Consider the following 26,037-nt stretch of genomic DNA (forward strand, 5'->3'; position numbering starts at 1 on the left):
GTGCCCCTCCTCCATCTACCACTTACTAACTAGGGACTCTTGTATACGTTCACACCTCCCAGTCTCAGATTTTTTAGCTGTGAAATGAAAAGTATAACAGTACCTAGCTCCCAGACTTGTCTTGAGGTTTAAATGAGGCAGTAACTCATTTGAAATGCTTAGCACCGTGCCCGGTCCATATAGTACATGTGCAGTAAATGTAACTGCTGTGCTATGAGTATTTGTTGGGAGGGCATTTATTATCATTAGGTCTCGTATATTAAGAACAGAGTCAACTATAAAAATCGAAATTCAGGTTAAGGCAGACATAAGCTTGTTTCTGTGCTAGACTCACTATTTATGCAACCAAGTTGTGAAAAATAGAGCAGTTGGCCAGGGCCGGAAAACATATGTCAAAAGCAAACAAAGCGGTTGTTTAGGGACATTTGAAAAACGCAATGCAAATCCTCTGAGGTACAGACATCAATGAGGGGCAGCAGGAGGGCACAATTGCAGTTGCTGTTTTGTATGTGGACCTTGCAGGTGGATTACCGTGGCCGTCCAGAGAAGCTGATCAGACTCAGGAATCCGTGGGGCCAAGTGGAGTGGACGGGAGCCTGGAGTGATGAGTAGGTGCTGTCCTCTCTCCCCGAGTCCTCTCCTCCCTCGGTGGAAAGACGTCCTGCAAAACACACAATAATGATGCCACTGATGGTGGAGTGAGTTCAGTAACACTTTCTGTCCTCAGATGACACAGCCTTTGCAGACACGAGTAGTAAACGGTCCCAGGCTGGAAAAAGCCAAACAAAACCCACTTAGCTAGTCTTTGATTCTGGATTGGCCTCTTGGCATTTGCAAGTTTGGCAGCTCCATTGAATTTTGCTCGGCACTGAAGGGTTTGTCTGTTTTCCACCCGCCGCAGGGTGGTGATCCAAAGGTGAGATCGCTCACTCACGATCGGATTCTTTCCACTCCACAAACCCCGGTCACTCTGACAAAGGCCAAACCCCTCAGCCCCGAGAGGAAATGACACTTAGAGAGTGGAACTCTATCCTGGGAGCCAGCTGGCCGCAGCGGGCAGTGATGGATGGAGTGGCGTGCGCTCTCTCTGGGAGCTCATGATGGGCACGTATTGATCTTTGCCCGCAAAGCCTTTAATGACCAGACAGGCGCTTCTTGGGCAGGCGTCTGAACCTCAGGGGACAGGAAGTCAGTCCGAGATGGTAACTGGCACCGAGGCTTCCCGGGGTGTCCCACGACCACTGCGCCTGGAATCAATGTCGCCGAGGTGCTGGAGGGTGTTGAAAGCGTGGAGCAGTTTCCTCTTAATCACCACTGCTGGCACAGGGGCAGCGGGTTGACACTGAGAAAGAAATCGAATTCACTAGTGTCATTGATGCAGAGCCACCAGGAACGGGAATGGTCATAAAATAACCCCCCTCCCAATATATCCTTAAACCTTGTGTGTACCCCACGTGCTGTCCTTACTCCACGATGCCACTAGGACTTTTGAAGGGAACTTGATGACATTTAAACCGCTCAGAACGGCAATACTTCCCTTCAGGTTTGTGTCATGAGGGGACTCGTGACCGTAGAGCCCAGGAGTGGCCTCCTCTATGAAAGATTTTGCATTCGACTGCCCAAGATTAAGCAAAACCCCAAACCCCAGTTCTGCTAACCACCCCAAAGGAATGCCATGGCCGAATGAAATTGAAACCCCAAGTTTTGGCCATTTTAACCAACACCTGTTTACCAAGTTGTCAAAGGGCTTATTTGCCTTTCTCTCCTTTCCCTGATGCCACCCAGTCTCTGACAAGCTGGGACAGGTCCAAGGGTGGCGGTGGTGACTGGCCTGGGGTGTGTGTGTGTGTGTGTGTGTGTGTGTGCGCGCACGCACGCGCTGTTGGGGGCAGAGGGCGTTGCGTCACTGAGGTAGCATGTCTAGACTCAGCCCAATGTCTAATTAAATTAAATATTTTTTTTTCCTTTCAAAAAACCAACTGGAAGGTTAAGGTCAGATCTAGAATTCTCCAATTTGTCCCCTAAATTGGATCTTTGTTTATAACAAGCACCGTCTGAGATGTGGTTCTGATCCAGTCAATGTTTCGATGATTTAAAGAGGCCTGGGGACCTCTCCTGCCTGTTCCCTTGGGGGCTGTTAGAGGCTGGGCATGGGTGTGCCCCAGCTTTTACACAGGGAAGGGGAGGCATTCAAATTTTGCAGAAAGCATTCAGAAAGGAGAGTTTTTAAAAAGATGCATCTTAATATTGCTCAGTTATGTAGACCTTGCATGCATATTTCAGAAAAACCCAACTTTGTAAAGGGCAGGTAGATGGAGATGGCATTTGAACCACGTCTGTGGGTATTGCCACAGAAAGTCCACAAGCAGGAGGCCTCACGGGGTGACAGTTCCTTAGGAAAACTGCCGTCACACCTGGCCTGATGGTCATTTTTGCCATCTCAGGCGGTGGATCATGGTTGTGCCTGATTGTCATTTTTGCCATCTCAGGCGGTGGACCATGGCTGTGTGGCCAGAGATGGTCAGACCCTCTCATAATATCTTCCACCCAGACTGATAGATAAGCCAGAATGACCGCTGACTAACTGATAATTGATAGCATGCCTTTCTGTGACAGGCCTCTTGCATGGCCTCTCAGACTCCCCCATTCCTGTGATCGGGGGCCTGGGAGCCCTAATTAGAAATGTGAAAATAGCCTGGAGAGTAAGTTTAGGGCACGGCCATGGCATAAGATTCCTGCTGCATGTCTGGGGTCGCCCTGCTAGTGGCCGTGGTGGAGTCCATGTTCCCAGCCTGCATGCCCTCCCCTCACTCTGTACTCCCCCCCATGTTCTCTGTTGTGCGTTTCCTCCCAGCTTTTTAAAAAAATTTCTTTTCTTATCCCATTTCAGGTCTTTGGGGGGAAGTTTAGTTGCAGTGAACAGCTTGCATCACAACTAATCCTTCAGGAATGAAAACCTCTGCTTCATTTCAAAACATGTTTAAGTTTTATTATTTTTTCCCCCAGCGCACCAGAGTGGAATTACATAGATCCCAGGCAGAAAGAAGAGCTGGACAAGAAAGCTGAGGATGGGGAGTTTTGGTGAGAGCGTTGTCGACGGGAGAGCAGGCCCTTAGTTGTGGGTTCACTGCCAGTTCAGATGTGGGGCCACATAGCTCTAGATGTTCCAGAAATCCAACATGCATGGTTCCCAGCCTGGGGGGCAAGGGGCTTTCATTCTTCTCCCCTTTTTCACCCTAGCGTATAATTCGACCTCTATGCCAGCATGTCTAACGCATTGAAACCACCGTACCTGGGCCCTCATCACGGAGGAGCTCTCAGCCTGTCTTCTTCACTTTCTGTTTCTTTTCAATGAAATAAGAGCTCTCCTCCTTCTTTAATCTGAGATTTAGCTTACCAGCAAACTAGGATAACTTCCTTCGTGGGTGGGCTAAGGAAGATGATGACACCCCTTGAAGATGACATGGCTTAGCGATCCTCGCTCTGCTGGACATCGGTCAGAATTAAATAGGAGGAAACCTCTTGTAGACTTAGATGTAACCCAGCCTGGAGGCAGGGGCTTTGCTGGGGTTACCCTCCTGGGGTCTCTTCCAGGTTATGGTTCATTCTCGTGGCTTGGCTGGTTACATATGTGCGAGGCGGACTCTCTAGTAAGAACGGACCTGCTCACAATAGTGAGCAAATTGGTCTGTAGAAAAGATCAGCCCATGGCCTTTGCTCTTCCCTGGGCCCAGTAGGCATGACCTTCCATCACCTTCCCAGCCCAGCTCCCCTGACGGAGAGCTCTCTGGTCCCTCTGTCCCCTAGGATGTCTTTTCCGGATTTCTTGAGGCAATTCTCTCGGCTGGAGATCTGCAACCTGTCCCCGGACTCCCTGAGCAGCGAGGAGGTGCACAAATGGAACCTGGTCCTGTTCAATGGCTGCTGGACACGGGGCTCCACGGCTGGCGGCTGCCAGAACTACCCAGGTGAGGGGAAGGGCTGCCTGGGTGTCTCCCTCCTGGGGGTCCTCCCCCGAGCTGGGTGTCTATAGGTTAAACTCTGGGCAACGCCTTTGCACTCTGTTCTCTGGCTCTTGGGTACCCCCTGGAGGCCCTGGTCCCCCCTGGGGCTTGGAAGCCAGGGCAGCAAAGGTGGGCAGGTTCTGCAGCCCCTCAGCTGAGGCCTGATCTCAGGTAACACCGTTCTTCAGCTTTTATGGGTTCACACTGTCCCTGCTTCACCCACTTGCCCCTTGTCCCCCAAAGATGTGCTCCTTCTTAGTAACTGTGTTCTTGGCACCCTGCATGAAGGCCTCCTGTTCATTTCCCCCTGACCTCGCTGACTGGCACCCATCCTGCTGAGCTCTGGGGCAGAGAGGCTGATGGGGAGCTAGAGGGACACAGGTGCCACACCTGCTGTTTTCAGCTGACTGCGTCCATCAGAACAGCCAGTTTGCTTTGTGTTTGCACCTGAGTCGGAGGTGGAGGGGCCTGGCCATGTGGGTCAGGGATGGCTGCACACAGGGCCTGTGATGGCTGGTCCTCGCTCTTGTGGGAGTCACAGGGGCATCATCCCTGGTGGTGTGGATAGCCAGGTGCAAACCATTGCTTCTGCACTAACCTCATCTTATTAAAGGCGGGAAGTCCCTCGTTCACAGCAGATCACTAACACGCACATATATAGGCTCCTCCTAGGTCGAATCAGCTGAGGCAGCACCTAAAGAAGAAATTCTGAAAAAATCGACCCCACATCTCTAAGGAAAAGGAAGGAAAGCAAAACCCACTCTCTCCACTCTCCACCTTCCCGGGCCCGGGCTCCCTCCCAGTCTATGGTGACATGTTGATTGACAGAAACTGTAAGCACGGGACAGGGCCTCCTGCTCTCTCCTCACACAGAGCCAACCGCAGGGCTGTGCTCAGGTCTGAGGAAGTGCGTTATAATAAAATCCCACATGAGCACTGGCCTGGGTCTGGACCAGCTCCCTCCTTCCTTCATCCCCCATCCAACCCACGGTGCCCATCTCTGGCGGCAGAGATCACTGCTGAGCAGAGAGAAAGAAGGCGAGGTCCTTTCTGGCCACTGTCATTCAGCCTACCAGCTGTGGGACCCTGGGAGGGTCCCTTTTCTGAGTTTCAGTTTCCTAATCCTCAAAAATGGAGCGATAATACCCATGCTTTGGAAACAGCGAGTGTTATACAAATGGGATGTATTATTTTTATGGCCCATTCTCATCCTCCAGTTCTGGTTGAGGAGTAAACAAAAACTGTAGAGATTGCCGTCATGTTGCATGTGGGAGAAATTAAAACAGGCTCGCCATTAGCAAGCGCTTAGAAAATGCGTAGTGAATTTGCATGGATCATTTTGGGAGCTCAGAACTGCAGGGGGTGCCTGAGGTATGTGTAAGCGCTAAGTCACATCTGTACCGCCTGCCAACTAGCTGTCGGGGAGAGATGGATGGTTCCTGCCCTTTGGTAATGATGGAAATATAGAAGATTACAGAACTGTCTCTGGCTCCTCTGGAATCTGCACATATTTGGCTATAAGGTCCCACATGCTTGGGCCCCGAAACAAAAGAATCAGAAAGTAGAGATTTTGGGAAGGTGGAATTGAATAAATAATCTGATTGTTAAGAGAAAAATAATAATCAGCGACTCGTGGTCACCTGTGAATGCATTGTTATTTCATCAAGTTGGACCCTTATTTAGAGATGACAAGAACGCCCCTTTTCCCCATTCCTTTTCTTCCCCCAGGGCACGTCATTATTGAAATTGTCGAGGCTCTGGCACGGAAATGCTTGTCAGGCTTGTCTTCTTCAATTATGCTCTGCCACTTGACTATCATAGAATTGCTGTGTGCCCTGAGATGACCCGTTTGACCTCTCTGTGCCTTGGCTAGTATAATCACGGTGTTGAAAGAGTATTTAAAAAATCATATTCGAAACGAAGCGGTCTTTTAAAATATCCATAGGTGGTGTGTCAGGCATCCTTCTTAATTGCCAATTATTATTCCTCGTGCATTATTAAGCGACTTGCTCTTGAAGGGAGCACATCTCATCTGTGGGCTGCAAATGCTAAAACCATCCAGAGGGGCCCGTGGGCTGATGGATAGACTATCGGCAATTAGGGCAGCTTCGGGCTGTGATCTGAAGCTGGGGCCTGTCTGAGGGAGAACACGTGGCTATGAGGCGGCAGTTTCCGGGGGGCAAGAGTGGTTGTCTTCATATCTTCATAGCCTGTCAACAGACCCCCAGGCAGCATGGCTCCCCTGGACTACATTCTCATCAGTCCTAGGAACATACGTCCTTTTTACCCAGAGATTTCCATTTCTCTAGGAAGTGGGTCTGTCTTCATAGGCCAGGAGCTGAGACCGTGTGGATGTCCGCCATTTCTCCAGGAAGACCTGGAAGTTACTTCCTAGGGGGACCCAGCGTAGCCTGAGGCCACGGGACCTTGAATATCCTCCAGTCAAGCATGTCTGGCCTCCTCATTGGCCAAAGGGGCATGTGTAAAGCTTCCGAATGCTATGGGATGTGTCTGCGGGGGTGGGGGTGGGCTCGGGAGCTAGAAGAAAATGCCTGACCTCCTTGTAAAGACAACTTGCCCAGGCAGCTTACCAGACAGAGTTTGCCCAGATTGTTGCTGTCCTTGGGATGATCGCGTTTCTTCCCTTTCATTTTATTCTTCCCCATCTCCTCACGTCCCCGACCATGGGGGGGAACCACCATCTTCTGGTGACTTCCAGCCACTTACTGGACCAATCCCCAGTTCAAAATCCATTTGGCCGAGGTGGACGACCACCAGGAAGAGGGCGTCGGTGACCCCTGCTGTACGGTGCTGCTGGGTCTCATGCAGAAGAATCGCAGACGGCAGAAGAGGCTCGGACAGGGCTTGCTGAGTATCGGCTATGCCATCTACAAGGTACTCCCGAGCTGGGGTCAACCTTCCTTGCACACTTGGTGTCTTTGGTCGGAATACCTGGGCCAGTAATTGGAGTGCATCTTTCCTATTGCTTAAGTATTCCTAATCAAGCATTCTCCTTCTCTCCTAATGCCTTTTCCAGTGCCTTACTGAGGTCCGAATTCCACAGTTCGAGATTCATTCCTATGGCTTAATCTCTGCTGTTAACATGAGCTGTATAGTGCATTAATCTTTGCCTGTCACTAAGGGCTTAGTGTAAACATGCTCATTAGACTCTTTCCAGGTATAGGCTTCTCAGGGGACAGGAGCCAAGAACATGGGGCCCAGGCACAGGAGGGAACACAGAGAGTATGAGGGGCATCACAGAATGGGGGAAGGGAGGCTGGACATGGATCCAAAGACCAACACCCTTTTCTACCTGGGCAACCGTGAGACACTTGTTGGAACACACAGGGATGAGCGAGGGGAGGGAAGCCACCGACATGGCCATTTTCAGCTCTGGTGTTTCTGGACTGGGGACCACAACTGGCTCTGGTCTCAGGCTGAAGTGCCAGGCTCAATATGCCAATTTGCACTGGTAACCACCCCTCTGTGGAGTTCACAGCCTCACAGATATGGTAAAGCAAGACCCCTGGGTCTTGATAAGCCTAGTCAGGAACAAATTGGAATCTACTTTTTTAGACAGGCCAACACTCCTTATAACACATTCTGGAGGGATTCGTGATGGCTGTCTTTAAACAATTTTGGTAAAAATGAATTTCTTGGGAAAAATACAATTCTAATCAGGGAGACCAAGAGTTGGCTGGAGGCCCAACATCTCAGCATAAATTACTGCATGAAAATGAAATGTTGTAATAAGAAACCAGTAAGGGGAAAAGGGCAATTGTCAAGTTCTTACCACCACCAGCCCTTTTCTTTCTCTTAGTTTAGAACTTAGGGCTTTAGAGTTTAGGGTACATGGATGTGTGTGTAATTTTTGTTGGAACAACCTTGCTGCTTGATGGCAGGAGAAAAGAATTTCAAATAAATAAGCTCCAATTCTACTCCTGATTAGCTTGTCCTTCCCCACCTAGAATGTAAATAGCACTAAATTAGAGCCTTTGCTTCTGGGGATAAAAACATGGGAAAGCACTTATTGTATGTGTGTCAATGCAATATGTTTTAATGAGCATTTACTATGTGCTAGGTGCAGTGCAGAAAGCTGAGACACAGAGGAATGGCACATGGTTGCTGCTCTGAAGGTGCTCACAGTCTAGGGAGGAAATCAGACACAGTCAACTAACTGCAGGGCAGGTCAGATCTGCTATGATGGGTCCATCCTGGTGAGCGCAAATCTCCTCAGACAGTGACAGCTTCGTGGAGGTTCATGATCAACTCTGACTGTTGATCAGAGTTTCAATGATGAGCTGGATTTTAAAGGTGGAGAAGGGAGAACATTCCAGCCAGAGGGGGTACCACGTGTTTCTTGACAGCAGGAAAGTCAGTAATGGTTTTGGAGAGCAGGTAGTAGGTGGGCTCCTCAGGTACTGTGGCCACCAGTTCATCATCCACTGGCCCTACCTTATGTAACCCGATCAGCAAAGCCTTCTTCCAAAGGGTCATGAACTACCACACTGAGATAGGTTTGTTGGCATGGCGTTTGCTCTCATAAATTATATATATATATATATATATATATATATATATATATATATATATATATAGCATGTCAATTTTTCGGACATCAAATTATAGCTGCTTATAAAATAACCCCATGCATGTGCTCTGTGGACCTTCTTGTGATTGGAGGCATAAAATTTAGAGTATGACATCTGTGAACACAAGCAGTTTTAATTAGGTTGAGTGGGGGTGTATAGGGTTATAGCGAGCGCCTGGGGTTATAGGGAGTACCTGGGACTATAGTGGGTAACGGGGGTTGTAGAGAAGGATCGTAGGGGGTACTGTTCTCTGACTCCTGTAACCCCCTCCTCTGGCTTTAACTATCTGCAAAGTGGAGACTGGTTTGAGGTTGAGAACCTGACCCTGATTGAGAAGCAGCCAGAAACCCCGAAGGCTAGAAGGCTAAAGAACGCTGTGTGTCTGGCCTTCTCTCTCTCTCCCGTTCGCTGTGTGTCTGGCCTTTTCTCTCTCTCCCGTTATCTTCCTACAGTGACAACAGGCTTCCGCCAGGCAGGCCTGCCGTTTGCATTTAGTTTCCTGCATTTCAAAGGTGACTGTAAGGAGCCATCTGTCAATGGGCCAGGGCTAAGGCCAGCTGGCTCAGCTATAGGCCAGTGACTCCGGGCAGGGTGGATCCAGTGCCAGCGGCAGTGGACGAGTGTTGATTGGAGAGACAGCCTCGGTGATTAGGAGAGTCCCTGCCAGGGGGTGAGGGGAGAGGCAGATACCAGGAGGACCTCTGCTCTCCTAGACAGCCGGGGCCTCTGCATGGGTGATTTGGGTTTCAACTCAGCATTAGAGGAGCCACAGTGACCCTGGACTTTCCTACCTCGGCTGACAAGTACAAATGGGGCTCCAGAGTGAGGAGGCCCGCTGATCCAAACTTTCCCTAATTTCTTTTTTTCCCAGAGATGTAGGCAGTTACCCATGGACCTAAGCCACAAACAACTCCCTTCACGCTTGTCTGGTCAAAAGAGCCTGCAAAGCAGGGGCAAAGGGAAGAAGTGACAGAGGAGGAAACCCTCTTCTCTACCTTGGCATGGAGGGTTCCCTCTGCCTCTGAAAGCTGGTTTCCTGGGGGAGTCAGCATGTCCAGTTGCAGATAATAAAGCCTAAGTCTACCTCGGTTAGCGAAAAAGGAATTTACCAGCTCATGTCACCAAATCCAGGGGAACACAGGTCATCTGGAACAAGGGGCCTGGATGCTATCAGGCCCCCTTCTCTCCGTGTGCATGTCCTCTCTGCTGTTCCTGCTGTTCTCCTGGTCTAGTTTTCTTCACAGCACCTGTAATATCACAGCATAAAAGAAGGGGTTCTTTTCCCTAAGTTCCAATTCAAAATTCCTAGAGAAGTCTCTGATGGACACAGCTCGGTCACGTGACTTTTCTTGAACCAGTCGCTGTAACCAAGGGCAAGATAAAGTATGGCTCAAGTTGAGTGAGGTCCTGTTTCTGAACCCCCCTTGATCGGGAGGCCAGGTCTATCGGTCTGTAAAATGTCAGTGCTCATTGAAACCCCAAGGTTATGACCCCTGAAGAATTTCGGATCCTGAGAGATCATACAACTACAAAATAAAGTAAAAAAGTAGAAACTTTTTTTTTTCCTTTCAGATTTCTAGGGCTCAGTTGTCTAGAGATGGCCTTGAAATTCCTCAGTGACTTTCCGGTTTCAGCAATACTGACTAGTCTCACACTTTAGCATGAACTTCCTCCCCAGTGGCCCAGGATTGTACAGTCTGGAGAGGGGTGGGTGCAGAGGCACAAAGGGGGGACTCTCAGGTGACCTGCTCTTTTCTTCTGTCCTGTAGGTCCCCAAAGAGGTATGTGAGTGCTGACAGAGATGGCCTTCCTTTGGTAAGACATAGTTTGGCTGCCTCCTCCGATGGGCATGCAGCAGCATCTGCTTCCTTTGATGGCAGCTGGTTCTCCCACAAACAGACTCCCACATGATCCGGTGAGCTGATAACCCTGACAGCTGGTAAAGACAGTCTTGAGTCCCACCTGCCAGGCCCCCGTGGAAGGGGACAGTGGTGACCTTTGCCCCCTGTGTGCCTGGTGGTCCAATCCGAACAAGATAATTATAGCACAATTTAGGCTTCTCTTTACCTAGCCAACAGAAATAAATGGCCTGATCTCCGATAAGGAAAGGAAGGACCAACTTTATCTTTTTGGCTCCTGGCTCTTCCTGTGCCTCCTGAGTGATTTACAACTAGGCTAAAGAGATATATATCGTCATTGTCAGACTTATGTCTGGGGTTTCCTGCGCCATTCCAGGCTTAACCCGGCTATGCCACTTGTCTCGGGCCAGTGGAAGGGAGGAGCCCCAGGCAGCACTCCTGGGGAGGGGACTGGCATGTCTCCATGGCAACCAGCACAGAGTCAAGCCCCAGTTTGTTCTGGCCTAGTGAGCCTCTGGTTACATGTTGGAGACACCTGGGGAGCTTTTAAAATTTGTCCCAGTCTGTGTGAGTGAGCGTGGGTGTGAGTGGCCCAGCAGTGGAAGGGCACCCTGTCCAGGGTGGGCCCCGCCTGGCACCCTCAGCTGCCTGGAGAGGCTCCGGCCACCAGAGACTTTGAACTGGAGTCAGTGGTTGGGAAAGAATGATCTTACTTGGTTTTATTCATCTTTCTGAAATGTATATAGAACGCACATTTATTTCAGTGTTTAATATTAGTAGGGGTTTGGGTCTTTGTTTCGAATTTTGGTGATGTTTTTGTGACCAGAAATAGGCCGTAGAAACTTAACTCTTGTTTCTATCAATGAGCCCAGCGTAGCATTGATTTTGTTATACTTTGTTTCACTGAAAGTCAGTGTCTAAGAACCTATCGGCGACATTGAGGACTTACTGTGTATCAGAACCTCTGGGGTGACTCCAATGTGTGGCCGAGGTTAAGAACCTCTGTTCTGTGTGGGGCTCCCCCAGTTGGAGGCAGGTGCACTAAATATGTAGAGGTGTGTTTGCCCTGCTATAGTTTTAACCCTGTTCTCTCAGGTTTTCATGCTTGGCCAGGAATGTAGCATGTGGCAATGAGGTCCAAAATTGTAGGCTCCATCTCATGCCTTGCGCCAAGGCTGCAGACTACTGGTCTACCTGCCCGTTGGCTCACGAATGCATGTTATTGGTTATGGAGGTAACGAATAAAGGAGCATAGATGGTCTGGAACACACACCTCTTCACTATTGGAAAATAGTTAAATCCAAACCTGAGCTAAATCTGGTGGATGGTGGGTCCCATCAGAAATGTCCCATTTATATGAGAGAGGTCATATATATACATAGTGGAACTTCCCCCAACAGCACCTACCAGAGCCTTCAATGTTTCATCGTTGATCTTGTAGGCTTGGCAAGTGCTAGTGGGTCAACAGTTCTCAAACCACTGCCTTAGAATCCCCGGCGAGGTGTGGGGGGCTTGTTAAAGCACAGATTGCTCGGCTCCACCCCCTAGAGTTTCCGAGTTTGTAGGTCCTGAGAATTTACATTTCTAACAAGTTTCCCAGGGAAGTTTATGCTGGTCCTGGGCCCACACTTTGAGAACCCTCCTCAGTGAAACCTGCTCGACCCCCGTCCTGTGCCCACCCCCCAGCTGGGCTATGCCAGGGGCCTGGGGGCATATGCTTCTTGGAGTCCCTGGTAGGATAGAGGGGACCCCGTTCTTGCCTCAATGTCCTCCAGTTCCTAGTCTGGCCTTCCAAGCAGGAATTCTCTAGTTTGTCCCACCCCGGGGTTCTTGCAAGAATTCGGTTTTCCCCTTTCTCAGCCTAACCCAGATTAGTTTGCCTCCCCACTTCAGTCCACCGAGTACTTTCTCCTGCTGGTCTCCCTGTTGCCTCCCCTTGCTATGCTCAGGGATGGCAAGAATGACATTCAAGTCCATGACACTTAGACCTTGCCCATGGCCCTGCTGGCCAGCCTCGGCATCCTCCTGCCCAGACTGTAAACACTTTCAGGGGGCTCCCCAGCACTGTGGCTGCCCTTGGTCAGCAGGGGCTGACTGGGCGATCCCCATGGAGTCCTGACCAGGGCAGTGGGGGCAGGTGGCCCTGCTTTCTCCCCTGCTTAGCAGACCTATGATCCAAAGAGGATCTGGTGACTGTGAATGGACACTGTCCATTCTGGGGTGGGCCTCTGGCTCCGAGTCACACAGAACTCACAGTCTTTGCCTCTTATCAGCACCTGCCCTCTGTCCCAGGCCTCTTGATGAAGATTGGTCATAAAGACACAGTCTGTGGGAGGCTTAATTACAACAATAATAACATTGACACCTGTGTTTTCGAAGCACTCTGTCGTCGCTAATTAGCCTGTGTCATATGCTGACAGCCTCCCTCTCTCTCCAGCAAACAGATGGGTCATGGGGAGCAACTTCCCCTTTCTGAGGAGACACAAGGCCCAGAGGGAGGCCTGGCGGCCGCCTCCCCTCTGTCTGTCTCCTTAGGAGCTGCCTCTGGCTGCTTCTGCTTGAGGACCAGGATTTAAACTCACTTCTCCAGCCACAGGCCTGTACTGAGGTACTCAATGCCACGCCCCCGGTACAGCCACGATAAGAGTTGGATTCAGTGAGTGGGTGATTCTTGAAGGCAAATACCCAGAGGGAAGCTGGGCACACACTGGAAGCTCTACTGTTAGACCCTTTGTTTTAACTGGGAAGAGGGAGAGGTCACAAGGTCAAGGTCAAGGCCTGAGACAGGGCCTGGCACCCAGAAGGTGCTCTGAAGACACTTGCTGATCAACACCCGCTGAGTTCAGGACAGAATCTAAGGCATCCTGATTCTTAGCCAAGCGTTGAACGTCACATCACCCCTCCCTAAATCAAAATGACATAACCAAGCTCGCTAGCCCTCATGTTTCAGGGGAGTTGACTCTGCCTGTTGCTCTCTGTGCAGATGGAGAGTCACACGGACATGCATCTGGGCCAGCACTTCTTCCTGGGCCACCAGCCAGCAGCCCGCTCCAGCATCTATGTCAACCTGCGGGAGGTCTCAGCCCGGGCCCGGCTCCCCCCTGGGGAGTACGTGGTGGTGCCGTCCACCTTCCAGCCCTTCCAGGATGGAGACTTCTGCCTGAGGGTGTTCTCAGAGAAGAAGGCCCAGGCCCAGTGCGTGTCCTTTCCCTCTGTGAGCGTGGGAGTGTCTGGGTGCCGGGGGTGGCAGAGGACTGGGGCCCTGTCGCTGTGAGTGACCCACCTCAGCTCCCAGCTGGTACTTTCCAGAAGAAATGTATACAAGGTCCCAAGGGCCTTTACTGGGTATCCCCCCACTGCCCCTCTACTTTGGTCTATAGGATACTGGAGAATTTTCTTTAAAAAAAGGTCAAGGCTGGAGAGAAGGGACCCCAGTAACTGCCTGATCAGAGGGTTTTCCTCCCAGCAGGTGGGTATGTGAGGCCCACAGAGTCGGACCCAGAGAGCACCACTTCCGCCCCTTATACACATACACACACCACACACATGCATGCACACATGTACACACATGTACACATGCATACATACACACCACCTGTACACACATACTACACACACATACACACACACACACACAATACCACAGACCACATACACACATGCATGCATACATGGGCTATGAGTTTGCTGGCTCATTCCCCGGAGGCCATTTCAACAGGGATTCACAGCTGGGTTCCCAGGGAAGAGAACAGTAGTAACTAGGCCAGGGTGGGAGGGATTCTTCAGAAGAGTGGGCCACCAGGGTGAACATTCTCAATTCCACGGGGCCAGTTGAACATGGCATCTCTTGTCTCTGGTAAAACAAAAACAAAACTTAAGGTGGGGTTGGTGGGGATTGGAGCAGTGAAGGGGAGGGATTTTTGTTAAAATATTTGGTTTATGCATTTTGGTGTAAGTAGGAACTAAAGGTCTTGGGTGGGAAGCCAATTCCTCAGAAGGGTCAAAAACTTCCTAAAAGGACCTAGACATTAGCAATACTTTCTACTTTTATTCCATTGGTTTCTTTCTTTGTGTTTCAGGGAAATTGGGGCAGTGGTAGCCGGTAATCCACATGAGGTATGTACTCTTTTCACCCGCCAATCTCTGACCCTGTTGTGTAGCAGTCATTGGGGCTCCTCATTGATTCACGAGAGTTCTTTATATATTAAGGATGGTCCTTTATACAGTAAGGACTTTGCATTCATCAGGGCCACAACATTTTCTAGGCCCTGGCTCTTCCTGAGAAATATGAGATAGAAACAGCACTGGGACACATTTCTACCCCCTGAAGGGGGCAGAATCTTCGTGTCCCCCCCCCCCCCCCATGCAGTCAGCTGGACCCTCAGAGCTCTCCCTGTGTGCTTGAGCAGTTCCATGCAGGATAGAGAAGGCGATGAGAGAAAGAGACCCAATTCCCTGCCCTCAGTCTTTCAGAGGACCAATGATGGGAGCCTATGAAAAACATGATGGGAAGCTCATGTCAGAAGTAGATCTAAACCTGCGTGTGCACAGTCTGGGTCTGCTGGAGTGAACGTCTAGTCTGGGAACACTTCCTGGAGGAGGTGATTCAGAGCAGACTTTGGAGGAAGAAATGTGCAGGGTTTGAAGTGTAGGTTCACCTGCCTTCTCCCCTGTACTCCTCCCTCGTATCCTCAATTCACTGTCCTTTTCCTCATGTTGAGTGTGGCTGCTCTATGAGGGGTCGTGTTGTGGGGCCACACTGGGCTCTGGCCGGGGAGGGGCAGGCCTCTGTTCATGGGGCACAGGCCCAGCTGTCCCCGCTCCATTCTGTCTAACCAAACGGACTGAGGTGTCACTGCAGAGGCCACGGGGGGCACCCCACAGCTGCTGTGGGTGCTGAAGGGATGCTGGGCAGACATATTCTATTACTTGGCGTATATCAAATTTGTCAGCCCACGTTGCTGTGGATGCACGAGGTGGTGCCAAGTCTGATCCCCGTGTTGACTTTTCAATGGTCCTGCCTCTCAGCCACATCCCAGCGATGGGCATGAAGAAGTCCACCAGTTCCAGAGCCTGTTCAAGAAGCTTGCAGGGGAGGTGAGTGGACTGCAGACGCAACCCCCGGGTGGGCAGGAAAATGATCGAGACGCTCAGGCCACTGGTCTGTATTCCCTTGAGTCTCTGCAAGTAGAAAGGGTGAGGCTGCGGGTCTCACACCTGCCAGCTTGTGTCTGTTGTCCCGTCCTGTGTTGTCCCCTTTCCTGCACTGCTCGGGGAGAGTAATGGTGGTCCTGAGGCCACTTTTCTTACTGTGTTGACTGCCTTTTAAGAAAATGGAAAACCTGAGTCTCCAGGTCATGCCCAAAGCCTTTCTGTTTATTCACTGGCTCTGCCAGATCAGGGCCCGGACTAAAATGCCAGGGTGGCAAAATATCCCTAAATCAATATGCTTCAGAGGTGGGAGGGCTCGCCCGGCGCGGGTGGAAGGCAGCTCAGCTAACCTGGCCAGGGCCTGCTGCTCTCTGCCCTGCCACTTTGCCGGACCTCGGGGAGACCAGCGGCACTCAACCTGTGGAACTCAAGCTTGGTCTGAGTGCCAGCACCGCTCCGGGGCACATGGAGCCAGCGACAGAAGTCATGCGTGTCCCCACTCCTTCTCTCCCCATCCTGCTGATGCTGGTTTATTATGGGTCCAGTCCTGTGGGGCCACAAATCAGAGCAAAGTCAGGATTCCAAATATCACCACCGGCTCAATAACCTCAGGGAATGCGCTGCTTTTGAAGGCCAATGAGATGTGCCAAAGGGCCTTGGAAGGTGTTAGTCAGCTGGGGCTGCTCTAACAAAGTACCACAGGTGGGGTGGCTTATAAGCCACAGACATTTCTTTCTCACAGTTCTGGAGGCTGGAAGTCTGAGATGAGGGTGCTTCCATGGATGGGTTCTGGGGAGGGTTTTCTTCTACGCTGAAGATTGCTGATTTCTCGTCATGGCCTCAACTGGTGGAAAGAGGGTGAGGGATCTCTCGGGTCCTTTTATAAGGGCACTAGTCCCATTCATGAGGGCTCCACCCTCAGGACCGAATTACCTTGCAAAGAAGCTACCTCCTAATATCACCACGGTGGGGCTTAGGTCGCAACCTATGAATTTTGGGGGACACAAATATTAAGTTTGTAACAGAAGGGGAAAGAAATGCTCTCCACCCCTCTGGGAAGCTCAGGGCCACTTTCTAGACTCCAGAATGGAAGAGAAGAAAGTGCATCAGAATCCTTTGCTGATGATAACACATGGGGACACAGTTCCTTTGCATAGTGATTAAAGAAACCCTTGAGTGAATTTATGTGTTAGGTGGATGTTGAGACCAATATTCTTACTAATCACACTTTATTGCCTTAGCTGCCAAGGGGTCATATTTTATTAAGAACATCAAGGACAATGAACATAGAAAAGCTCCTATTTGTATACTAGTTCTTCACGTAACTGAGCATTTTCCCCCTGCAGCGTTGGGCAGTATCGGTCACTCTCCCCGCTCTGCTGGTGAAGAGACAGGAACAGAGGATTAAGGAGCTGGCTAGGGTACAAGGCTTCCGAGGGACAGGCGAAGGTCCGAACATAGACTTTCAACATCCCATTTCTTTCCTGGCAGGTTAATGGGGCAATATTCTCATTCTGGAGGCTTCTCACTCAGAGGGTCCTTAGTTTTCTTTACTGGGAGTATTCTGTGCCTGAATGACCAGCTGTCCTTGTAGGAGACGCTGCTCTGTGCAGCTCTTATCTCAGTCTTTGCAGAATTGCTGGGACCCACTGGTGGAGGATGGGAGAAGTGGGATTGCCCTGGGGACAAATGATAAAACCACACTTCAGGAGGGGAAGTGACTTGGCTAAGGTCACATGGCAAGTAAGGGGCAGAGTCATGATTGGAACCCAGATCTCGGTCCAGCACCTTTTCTCTGCACCTCATTTGTCATCCTGCCTGAGGTCTATCGTCCAGCTGGGAGTTAAGGAACAAATCTTCCCTCTGGCTCAGTGTTTATCCAAACGCACACAGGAAGTCCTAGTCACCTAAATCTCTACTCCCAGTGTGAGATGGGCTACTGTGTGGAATGGCAGCTCCCCTAGGTGCAGTGAGAAAAGCGGGTGCTTTGGGGTGAGACAGTCTTAGGTTTCGAGTCTCAACGCTGCCACTTGGTAGCTATGAACCCCAAGCAACGATATTCCATGGAAATGACAAATTGCATCGTGTAGGTATATAGTGTTTAGCAGTTTACAAAAATCATGGCTACCTGAACTCTAAAGTGGGCGCAGACTTGTTTTGAAAATTTGAGGCTATTCCACATTCGGGGGGTGGCCCATCGGTGTGGCTCCTGTAATCTGCAGCTCACCAGACTTAGCTGTCAGGTAAAGCAGGCCCCAGAAAGACAGTAAGCCCGCAGCTGGCAGCCTTATGGTGCTGATGTCATCAGTGTAGACGTTCCCCCAGGCTGTGGGGAACCCCAGAGAAACTGAGAATTTGGGTTTTGAATGATGTCGCAGCATTTTGAAATGGGCCTGGTGTCTGACTCTACATTAATTTAACATCTTGGAGAGTGTGCGAGGGCCTGACGTGACTTGCATTGGGTTACTCTTTCTAGGATTCTGAGATCAGTGCCAATGAACTCAAGAAGGCTCTGAATGAGGAGTTTTCCAAACGTAAGTTCTATGCTGGGGCTTTTCAGGAAGTCCGAGGGAGCCTATGAGATGCTGGGGTGTGGGTGGGGACAGGCTTTGGGCCAGGAGCACCTGCAATTGGGGGGAGGGGGCTTTTGGCCTCTGACCCCAGGGGTCCTGGTTCCCTCAGGGCTGAGACAGTGGCCAGCAGCAGGTAAGAGAGGCCAAGGGGGGGTGAGGGCGGGGCTGATGCTGGCCTGGTAGGAGGGAGGGAGCGCTGCTTCCTGGGAGGAAGGAAGCTTGGCTGAGACTGATCTAAGTGAAAATTTCCCACAAAACGAATGACTTTGATAACGTGGAAAACGGCAGATTGAAGACCTTGCTCTGTGGTGCACCTTTGGGGAGGGATGCTTGGGACTGTCCCAGACCGCGGCAGTTCCCATCTCAGGCCTTAGCAAGTCCTGGGGCTGTCGGGGCATCACGCTGCGCCCAGGAGGGAAGCCTTGCTCTTCCTGTCTGAACCCAGCCCATGTGAGCTGGCGCGGAGCTGGCTTCCTGTCTGGCCCAGCGATGGTTGTCTTCCAGTTGCTTGAGCAACAGGCATTTCACCCACTGTAGCCAGATGGGGCGTGAGAATGCAGGACACAGGGACACGGCTGAGCAGCTCCCCAGGGCTCAGAGCCCAGGCCCTGGCTGGATGGCCCTCCCACCCTCTGCTCCAGCTCTCACCCGTGCTTTTGCTGAGAAAGAGCTGGGAGGAAAGGAGAAGGCCGCTAGGTCTTTGGCACCTTCCTACCTTGGCTCCCAGCTGTGGGCAAAGTGAGCGCGGAAGCGAGAGATGGCGGGAGTTCCAGGGAGAAGCCTGCATGTCAGCCAGTGAGGATAACAGCTGCCTTTTGAGAGGCTGTGTGTCCTGGTTAAACGCACAGCTTCACTTCTGGCTGTGCAGCCAAATGGCCTGTTTAAAGCCCAGCTCTGCCCCCTTCTGGTCATGAGATCTTGAGCAAATTATTTAACCTCTGGGCCTCAGTTTCCTTGTCTATAAAATGGGGACAGGGCTTAGACCAACACCTAGCCAATAGAAAGTGAGCTGTTTTATTTTATTAAGAACTTACTGTATACCAAGTACTGTGCTAAGAACTTCACTTACATTATTTCATTTCATCCCCAGCCAGTCTTTGGGGCAGGTATTATTATTATTCTTATTCCTACTCGATGGAGGAGGAAACCAAAACTCACAGATATTAGCTTGGTGAAGTCTGTGGCTTGTGAGTAGCAAAGCCCAGTTGAGATGCTGAACCCTGTGGGTTCACTGAACAGGCGGGAACACTGGTACCCACCTGTACCACCTCCCAAGGTGCGAGAAGAGACGGGGGGCTTCTGCCGAGAAGCCTGCCACCATGCTCCCCTTTTTATAGAGACCATATTTGGCTCCGCTGGTGGCTTCCTGCCATGGAGATTATTTTCCGTCTTCAGATGATTCTTATTCCCACCCTTTTCTATTTAAATATTTAGGAACGGACATAAAATTCGATGGATTTCACATCAACACTTGCAGGGAGATGGTCAGCCTGATGGATGTATCCTTTAAGTGGCACATTATTTCTACTTTGTTCCTGTTTTGAATGACTCCTCAACCTTTCCCAGTGAGAATGGGACAGTTCAAAACCCAAATCTCCCTTGCCCAGCCCATAAAGGGCTCCGTAAAGATTCGTAGAGGAAATGTAAGTTGGACACAGAGAATGCCGCAGAACTTTCTGCCTGTTTTGGTTGAGTAGTGGCCTAGGAGCCAGCTGTGCTCCTGTGTCCCAGCGTCCTTGGAATTAGTGTTGAGTAGCTTGGAACTCCCTTTGAGACACATAGATAAATACATGTGGACTGCAATGACCGAGAATCCCCCCCAGGGCTTCTGATGACATTTCTGATAATATTTTGACATTCTAAACAACTAATTATTTCAATGATCAATCACCAAAATTTAAATTTGGAAGCGAATTTACAGATCATGTCACTCAAGCCTCTCAATTACCCAGGATGCCTCGGGTGTTAGATGCTAATGAATGACATCACTAAGGGGGCTTTGGGCTCTTGACTTGTCCTTTGCTCCCAGACATCTCAAAGGAGAGCCTCAGTGAATGTTTCACTCTTGAATCTTTATTTGAATGTGTTTCCCACCAACCTCCACCACCGTGACCCCCAGGACTCTGCTTACGACAGACATGACTGTTCACTGAGGCCTTAAGACACTCATTGTGCAAAATCTCAAGAGAAAAATCCACAAGGCATGGAGAATTGGGGCTTGATCATGTTGGCCTTTAACTTGCCTAGAGCGACGGGACAGGCACCTTGGGACTCGTGGAATTCAAGACTCTGTACTTGAAGATTCAGAAGTATCTGGTAACTCTTCTGACCGTTGTGCGTTTCTGGACTCTGGTCCTTCTCCTCTGTTCCGTTTCTAGCCTCTCTCCCTCCCGACACTCATTCCTAGTCCATTGCATGCCGTAGGCTGACTAGCTCCTTAATCATGGTAAAGCCAACACAAACCCTGGATGCATTATTCAGGAAGCAGTGAGAAGGCAACGAGAGACACTTGTGCCAATGCCCTCACTGGAAGTCAGAGGACAGAGTGGCCAGCACTGGCCACCAGCCCAAACTCTCATTGTTGTTCTGAAAGCTTCTTGGGAGAAGTCAGTGAGGTCTTCTCTTGAGGGCGTCCCCAGCCTTCTGAGGAAGCAGTCCAGAGGAGGGAGATAGTTCTGGAAGGGTCCACAAACAGCTCTATTCTCCCTGGATTTTCTCTCCTGTTTTAGGAGATCTATCTGGAAATGGATTATAACCACTCGGGGACCATTGATGCCCACGAGATGAGGACAGCCTTCAAGAAGGCAGGTGAGGACATGTCCTGGAGACAAAGGTTTTGGGACCCAGTAGTGCTCATTTTAGTTATTCTTATTATGACGACTGCCAATGAGAATCAGTGGTCGTTATCTTATGCTGGAAATCAGTGTCACAACAAAGGTTTGTTGAGCACCTTTCCTCTCAAGGGAGGAAGGACTGTTGCTGGCTTCTGTATGGTGAAATACTTCAGACTTTGTGCCCCTTTTTTACAATTTTGGGAAGGTGACAGCAATTACAAAGGGTGGAGCTGTGAAGGAGGGGGGCCCGGAGAGGCATGCTTTTTCTTGCTGTGGCGAGTGGGATGCCTCGCTGTGTTTGTGTTGGAGCTACAGGCCCAACTAAAACCAGAGAAGAGGCTAATCTTGAGGAGAATTAATTACCTCAGAGGAGACCAATTGGAGGAGCAGACCCTTCTGGTGTCCCTTGGAGGAGGCAGGGTCAGTCCTGGCCCCTGCACGTTCAGCACGTTGAGTTGTACTGGAGGCAGTGCTGAGCCGTCCACTCCACCTGTGACACAGGCCCCTCTGCCTGCAGGTTTCATGCTCAGCAACCAGGTACAGCAGACCATCGCCACGCGGTACGCTTGCAGCAAACTCAGCATCGACTTTGATGGCTTTGTTGCTTGTATGATTCGCCTGGAGACCCTCTTCAGTGAGTCACTCTGTTCTTTGACCCCGTCCCATTTCTCCCAGGATGCAGGGAGGGGCAGGGGCAGAACAGACAGGCTTCTGTAACTGTGGGATCCTTGGGTGAGGGGAAGCAGAAACGGAAGGGGCTGAGCAAGTCCAAGCTGGCCACGCGCAAGGTCACAGGCTGCCTTTTCTTGGAGACTTAAAAAGCTGCCATCCAGATTATTGTGTACCTACTATGTGCAGTCACTGGGCCACAGTGAATGAGTCCCAGTAATGGTTCTTAAATGGCTTTTGATGTCTATTCACATCTATGCCTCCATGGGGACCATATTGAGAGCAGGTGTCACCTCCCAGGGAGGACATAGGTGTCCCTGTCTGGAAGGCAATTTGTATTCTCCTGCCCCCTTGGTCTTGGGCTCATGCTAAGGCATCCTGTTAAGGGAGAGAGTTTTCCTTGCACTGAGGGGTGAGAGTTGGTAAGTTCTAATAGGACAAGTTTGGGCAGCCAGAGACAAAGCTAAGGATCACCCACGAATGGGCAACTGCTGTCTGTCCCATGCCCTCAGCCCTCCTCCACCCCCTGTTCAAAGAATTGCAAGTTTCTAGAGCTTCTGAAGGTGGAGGTGACAAAGGAACCATCTCTGCTTACAGCTGGAAGTTGGTGGATTTGGGCAGGGGGACATCTGCTGACCAAACCCCTCACCCTGGGCGCTGGATCTAGAGCCACCTTTTCGGGGTCCCTGCGGCTAAGTGGGAGCTGGGGAAGAGGGAGCATACAAGGCGGGGATCGGGTGGACAGAGGCAGCTCTCTGATGTTTTCAAAGTCTAAGAACATCCCGATCGAATTTCATTCCTTCTCTGGTGTTCTAGAACTGTTCAAGCTTCTGGACAAGGACCAGCACGGCATCGTCCACCTCTCTCTGGCTGAGGTAAATGACTTGAGTTCTGATGAACTGCTTGCTGATAGTACTTTGAAAGTCTTGGACAGTACAGGTGCTGAGTGGTGTTTATTCCTGTTGACCTGTCCTATTTCCATGCGGGTACAACACATGTTCTTTGACGGGCATTGCAAAGAGGAATGTCATTGTCAGACAGTCTTTTCACATTTTTATTAATTTATTATTATTATTATAGTTACTATTATCAAAGATAAATCTATAGCTACATTTCAGGTCATTTCAAGGATGCCAGCCCTTGTTAATCTGAATGGAATGGTAGGTGCTGGGGACAATGGAAAGTGTGTGACTTCTAGGACCAGATATCTTAGCTTGACATGGAGCATCAGAAGCCAAACAATCAAATTGCAACAAGATAGAAAGAAGACGAAAAGTCAATGAGTGTTTTTCCTGTGTACAGTCACATGACATTTTATGCAGACAACACCACAGCGCTTCCGCTGTGCGGGGCTGCAGTTTCTACAGCAGAGGCAGGTGAGGGAACGTCCCGAGGGTCCTGGCCAGGAGGGAGGCGTTGCCCTTGACCTGTTCTTGAGGCCAAGGAACTAGAGGACCAGTTATTCTTGGCCGTGCCGAGTGGTCTGAGAACAACCACTTTCTTTCCTTCTCTAATGTGGGGATGTCATTGACGCCTTTCCAGTGGTCTAGGGAAAGCCTTCCTAAAAGAGTGTCTGAGGGTGCCCGCAGACACCTGGACAGTAGTGTTGAACCTGACATTGAGTGTGTGTGTGTGTGTGTGTGTGTGTGTGTGTGTGTGTGTGTGTTTTACATATACTATATATAATATATGACTACACATATACACCTATGTTTGGAAGTCCCATTGGGCCTAAGCGTTTCCTAAGTCACATTTCTAGGGTGCTCTGGCTTAGGGATTGGTAACTTAGTTAAGGGCTTCTCTTACTGAGCAAGGCACGTACTGGAGGACGGAGATAGGATAATCTCAGTCCCATGGGGCGGGATGACGACTGGCAGAGTCACCTCAGGCCCCGGAAGAGCAGTCGGCTCAGCTGGTGTCCTTCTTTTGCAGTGGCTGTGCTGCGTGTTGGTCTGACCCAGGAGTTTGGACGTCGGTGATGCTCCCCGACAGCCTGCCTGCCTCTCTTTTCTCCTCTTCTTTACAATTTTGTGAACATTTATCCTCAAATGGCATTTATTGGTCATTCATTTCCCCTTGCCTGTCAACGTTCCCTGTGATCCTGGCCTGTCCCTCTGGAGCAGTCGGGGAGCCCAGGGTCTCCTTCTGCAGCATTGAAGCTGACCCCAGGGCCCAGTAGAGGGATAGAAATCAATTAAACTTGTGAGCCAAAATGGTTTCTGCTTTTCTCTTGTGATGTGCAATCTGGGAAATGCCCTGGGCTTTTCGTACTTTAGGAAAGAAGGTGTTCTTGGGAAATGACTTGGCTCAAAGCTGCTGAAAGATGGAACATGTGGGTGAATTTCTTGGAGGAGAGGCTTACGACAGATGGAGCTGCTTCCGGGCCGGTCTTCTGGAAAGAAGCTGGCTCCAGCCCTCCCAAGGAAGGGGGCAGGGTGGGCTGATGTGAGAACAGGCCTTTCTTCCTTGCTTTCAGATGGGAGAACGCGCTGTATTACACACATCAGCATCTGCCGAGTCTACAGGAAAATTCTGTCTGAGGGGAATTCTTACCTGACAAATAGCTAGAGGGGAAATGCAATTCAGGTTAGTTTAACTCACAGCTGAACACAGGGATCTTCTTGTTGGTAAGAAAATGGATGTCACAGCTTAGTGTCCTAATGGGTAGATGGCAACAGAGCTGGTTCTCACACAGACTTTAGAAATGAAGTATAAAGGAAGGTGAATGTCTTAACTCAGGCTGCTATAACAGAGTACCATAGACTGGGCGGCTTACAACAACAGACATTCATCTCCCACAGTTCTGGAGGCTGGAAGGCGGAGCTCAGGGTACCAGCATGAACCGGTTCTGGTGAGGATTCTCTTCTAAGTCCAGACTGCTGACTTCTCAGACATGACAGTATGCTGACAGGGACAGCAGAGAGAGCAAGCGAGCGCTCTTGTTACTCTTATAAGGGCACTCCTTGCATTCCTGAGTGCAATGAACCCTAATCCCCTCCCAAAGGCCCCACACCTCCTACACCATCACATAGGGAGGGGGTAGGGTTTCAACGTGTGAATTTGAGGGATGCAAACATTCTGTCCATATGGAGAGCTGCTGGAGACAGAACACACATGCACACCTTGGTCTCTGTGTTAGTGTGATTAAGGATTAACGTTCGACTTCCAGAAATAGAGCTAGATGAACACTCCTTATAGGAGCAGGACTCGTAACTATGGTACAACATCAGTCAGCTTTAGGGCTGCCTTCAGTGTTCCCAAGGCCCAGTGGGGAAGAAGGGAAAGTCCCTTACCTGAAGGGGGCGGTGAGCTCTGGGGTCCTACCACGGCAGTGAGAATTCAGTTCATCGGATGGTGGCAAAGGAGATACATTTGTTTCACCAGCCTGTGGGTCCCAGAGGGAAAGGAGTCCTTCCTTGTCCAGTCAGGAGTATGAGGGAGCCTCGTCCCTAGAACCTGCATTGGCAGGACTCAGTAGGTAGGTATCCAGCCACCCTCAGGCTGCCCCCATCAGTACAGCAGGTGTCAGTCTGACGCTCGTTGACCAGATATAAAAGTCCACATGTCACCCCATTCTTTAAAAATATAGCGCTACAAACCAATTCTCCCTTACATTTCAAAAATAGCATGGCGGCCTGAGTTTAAAGTGCTGTATTATACTCAACGTGCAACAGGTAGTTTTATTTTTAAGACCCACAGGCTTCAACTCCTTTAGGGGATTGTCTGGTGACCAGAAAAATAGTCTCATTACAAAATTGCATTTGCCTTGGTGGTAGGGGGTCGGGGGGTGTCTCAGGTCAGGGTCGTCCTGGGGACTCTTCACCAATGCAGCCTGTCAGGCAGGGAAAGATCCATGTACAGTTTTCCTCTGAAACACCTTAGAATTTGCTTTCAGGCTCCTTTCCTCTCCCCAGATTCAGGTGTCACTTTTTGGTGTGGCCTCTTCATTGCCTCTGGAGGTGGCTGCATCTCAGGAGAAACAAGTCCTTCGTGGGATCCCTGCTCCTCTGCGTGGATTCCCCAGTATTTCCCCGCACCATGCTGCACTTGTCTTGTCAGAGATACAGAGGACAAACTGGTGGGTGTCAGAGGGGAGGGCAGTGCGGGGCGGGGGGATGGATAAAAAAGGTGAAGGGGCGTAACAGGCACAAACTTCCAGCTATAAAATAAGTAAGTCATGGGATGTAATGTACAGCATAGGGAATGTAGTCGGTGGTATTGTAATAACTCTGTGTGGTGATAGATGGGTCCTAGACTTACTGGGGGATCCCTTCACCAGGTACGTAAGTGCTGAGTTACTATTAGGTTGGTGCAAAAGCAATTGCGGTTTTTGCAATCATTTTTAACTTCTTAAA

At 50.2% G+C, this 26,037-nt stretch overlaps 1 protein-coding gene across 1 annotated transcript in view; it reads left to right on the forward strand.

The window, feature by feature from the left end:
• Positions 1-23,883, forward strand: part of CAPN8 (calpain 8) — a 47,944-nt gene extending 24,061 nt beyond the window's left edge. The window contains exons 7-21 of the mRNA XM_019756353.3: positions 523-608; positions 3,007-3,081; positions 3,808-3,968; positions 6,724-6,899; positions 10,366-10,377; positions 13,439-13,650; positions 14,535-14,571; positions 15,484-15,552; positions 18,083-18,140; positions 19,614-19,678; positions 20,427-20,495; positions 20,909-20,987; positions 21,531-21,647; positions 22,499-22,557; positions 23,615-23,883. Of these exons, the coding sequence (XP_019611912.3) occupies positions 523-608; positions 3,007-3,081; positions 3,808-3,968; positions 6,724-6,899; positions 10,366-10,377; positions 13,439-13,650; positions 14,535-14,571; positions 15,484-15,552; positions 18,083-18,140; positions 19,614-19,678; positions 20,427-20,495; positions 20,909-20,987; positions 21,531-21,647; positions 22,499-22,557; positions 23,615-23,638 (1,299 nt within the window). The 3' untranslated portion in view covers positions 23,639-23,883. The remainder of the gene's footprint in view (positions 1-522; positions 609-3,006; positions 3,082-3,807; positions 3,969-6,723; positions 6,900-10,365; positions 10,378-13,438; positions 13,651-14,534; positions 14,572-15,483; positions 15,553-18,082; positions 18,141-19,613; positions 19,679-20,426; positions 20,496-20,908; positions 20,988-21,530; positions 21,648-22,498; positions 22,558-23,614) is intronic.
• Positions 23,884-26,037: the final 2,154 nt, after the last annotated feature.

Source organism: Rhinolophus sinicus, chromosome 6 (genome assembly GCF_057876585.1).
Source record: "Rhinolophus sinicus isolate RSI-liver-muscle chromosome 6, RSI-T2T, whole genome shotgun sequence".
In the NCBI taxonomy this organism is placed as follows: Eukaryota; Metazoa; Chordata; class Mammalia; order Chiroptera; family Rhinolophidae; genus Rhinolophus; species Rhinolophus sinicus.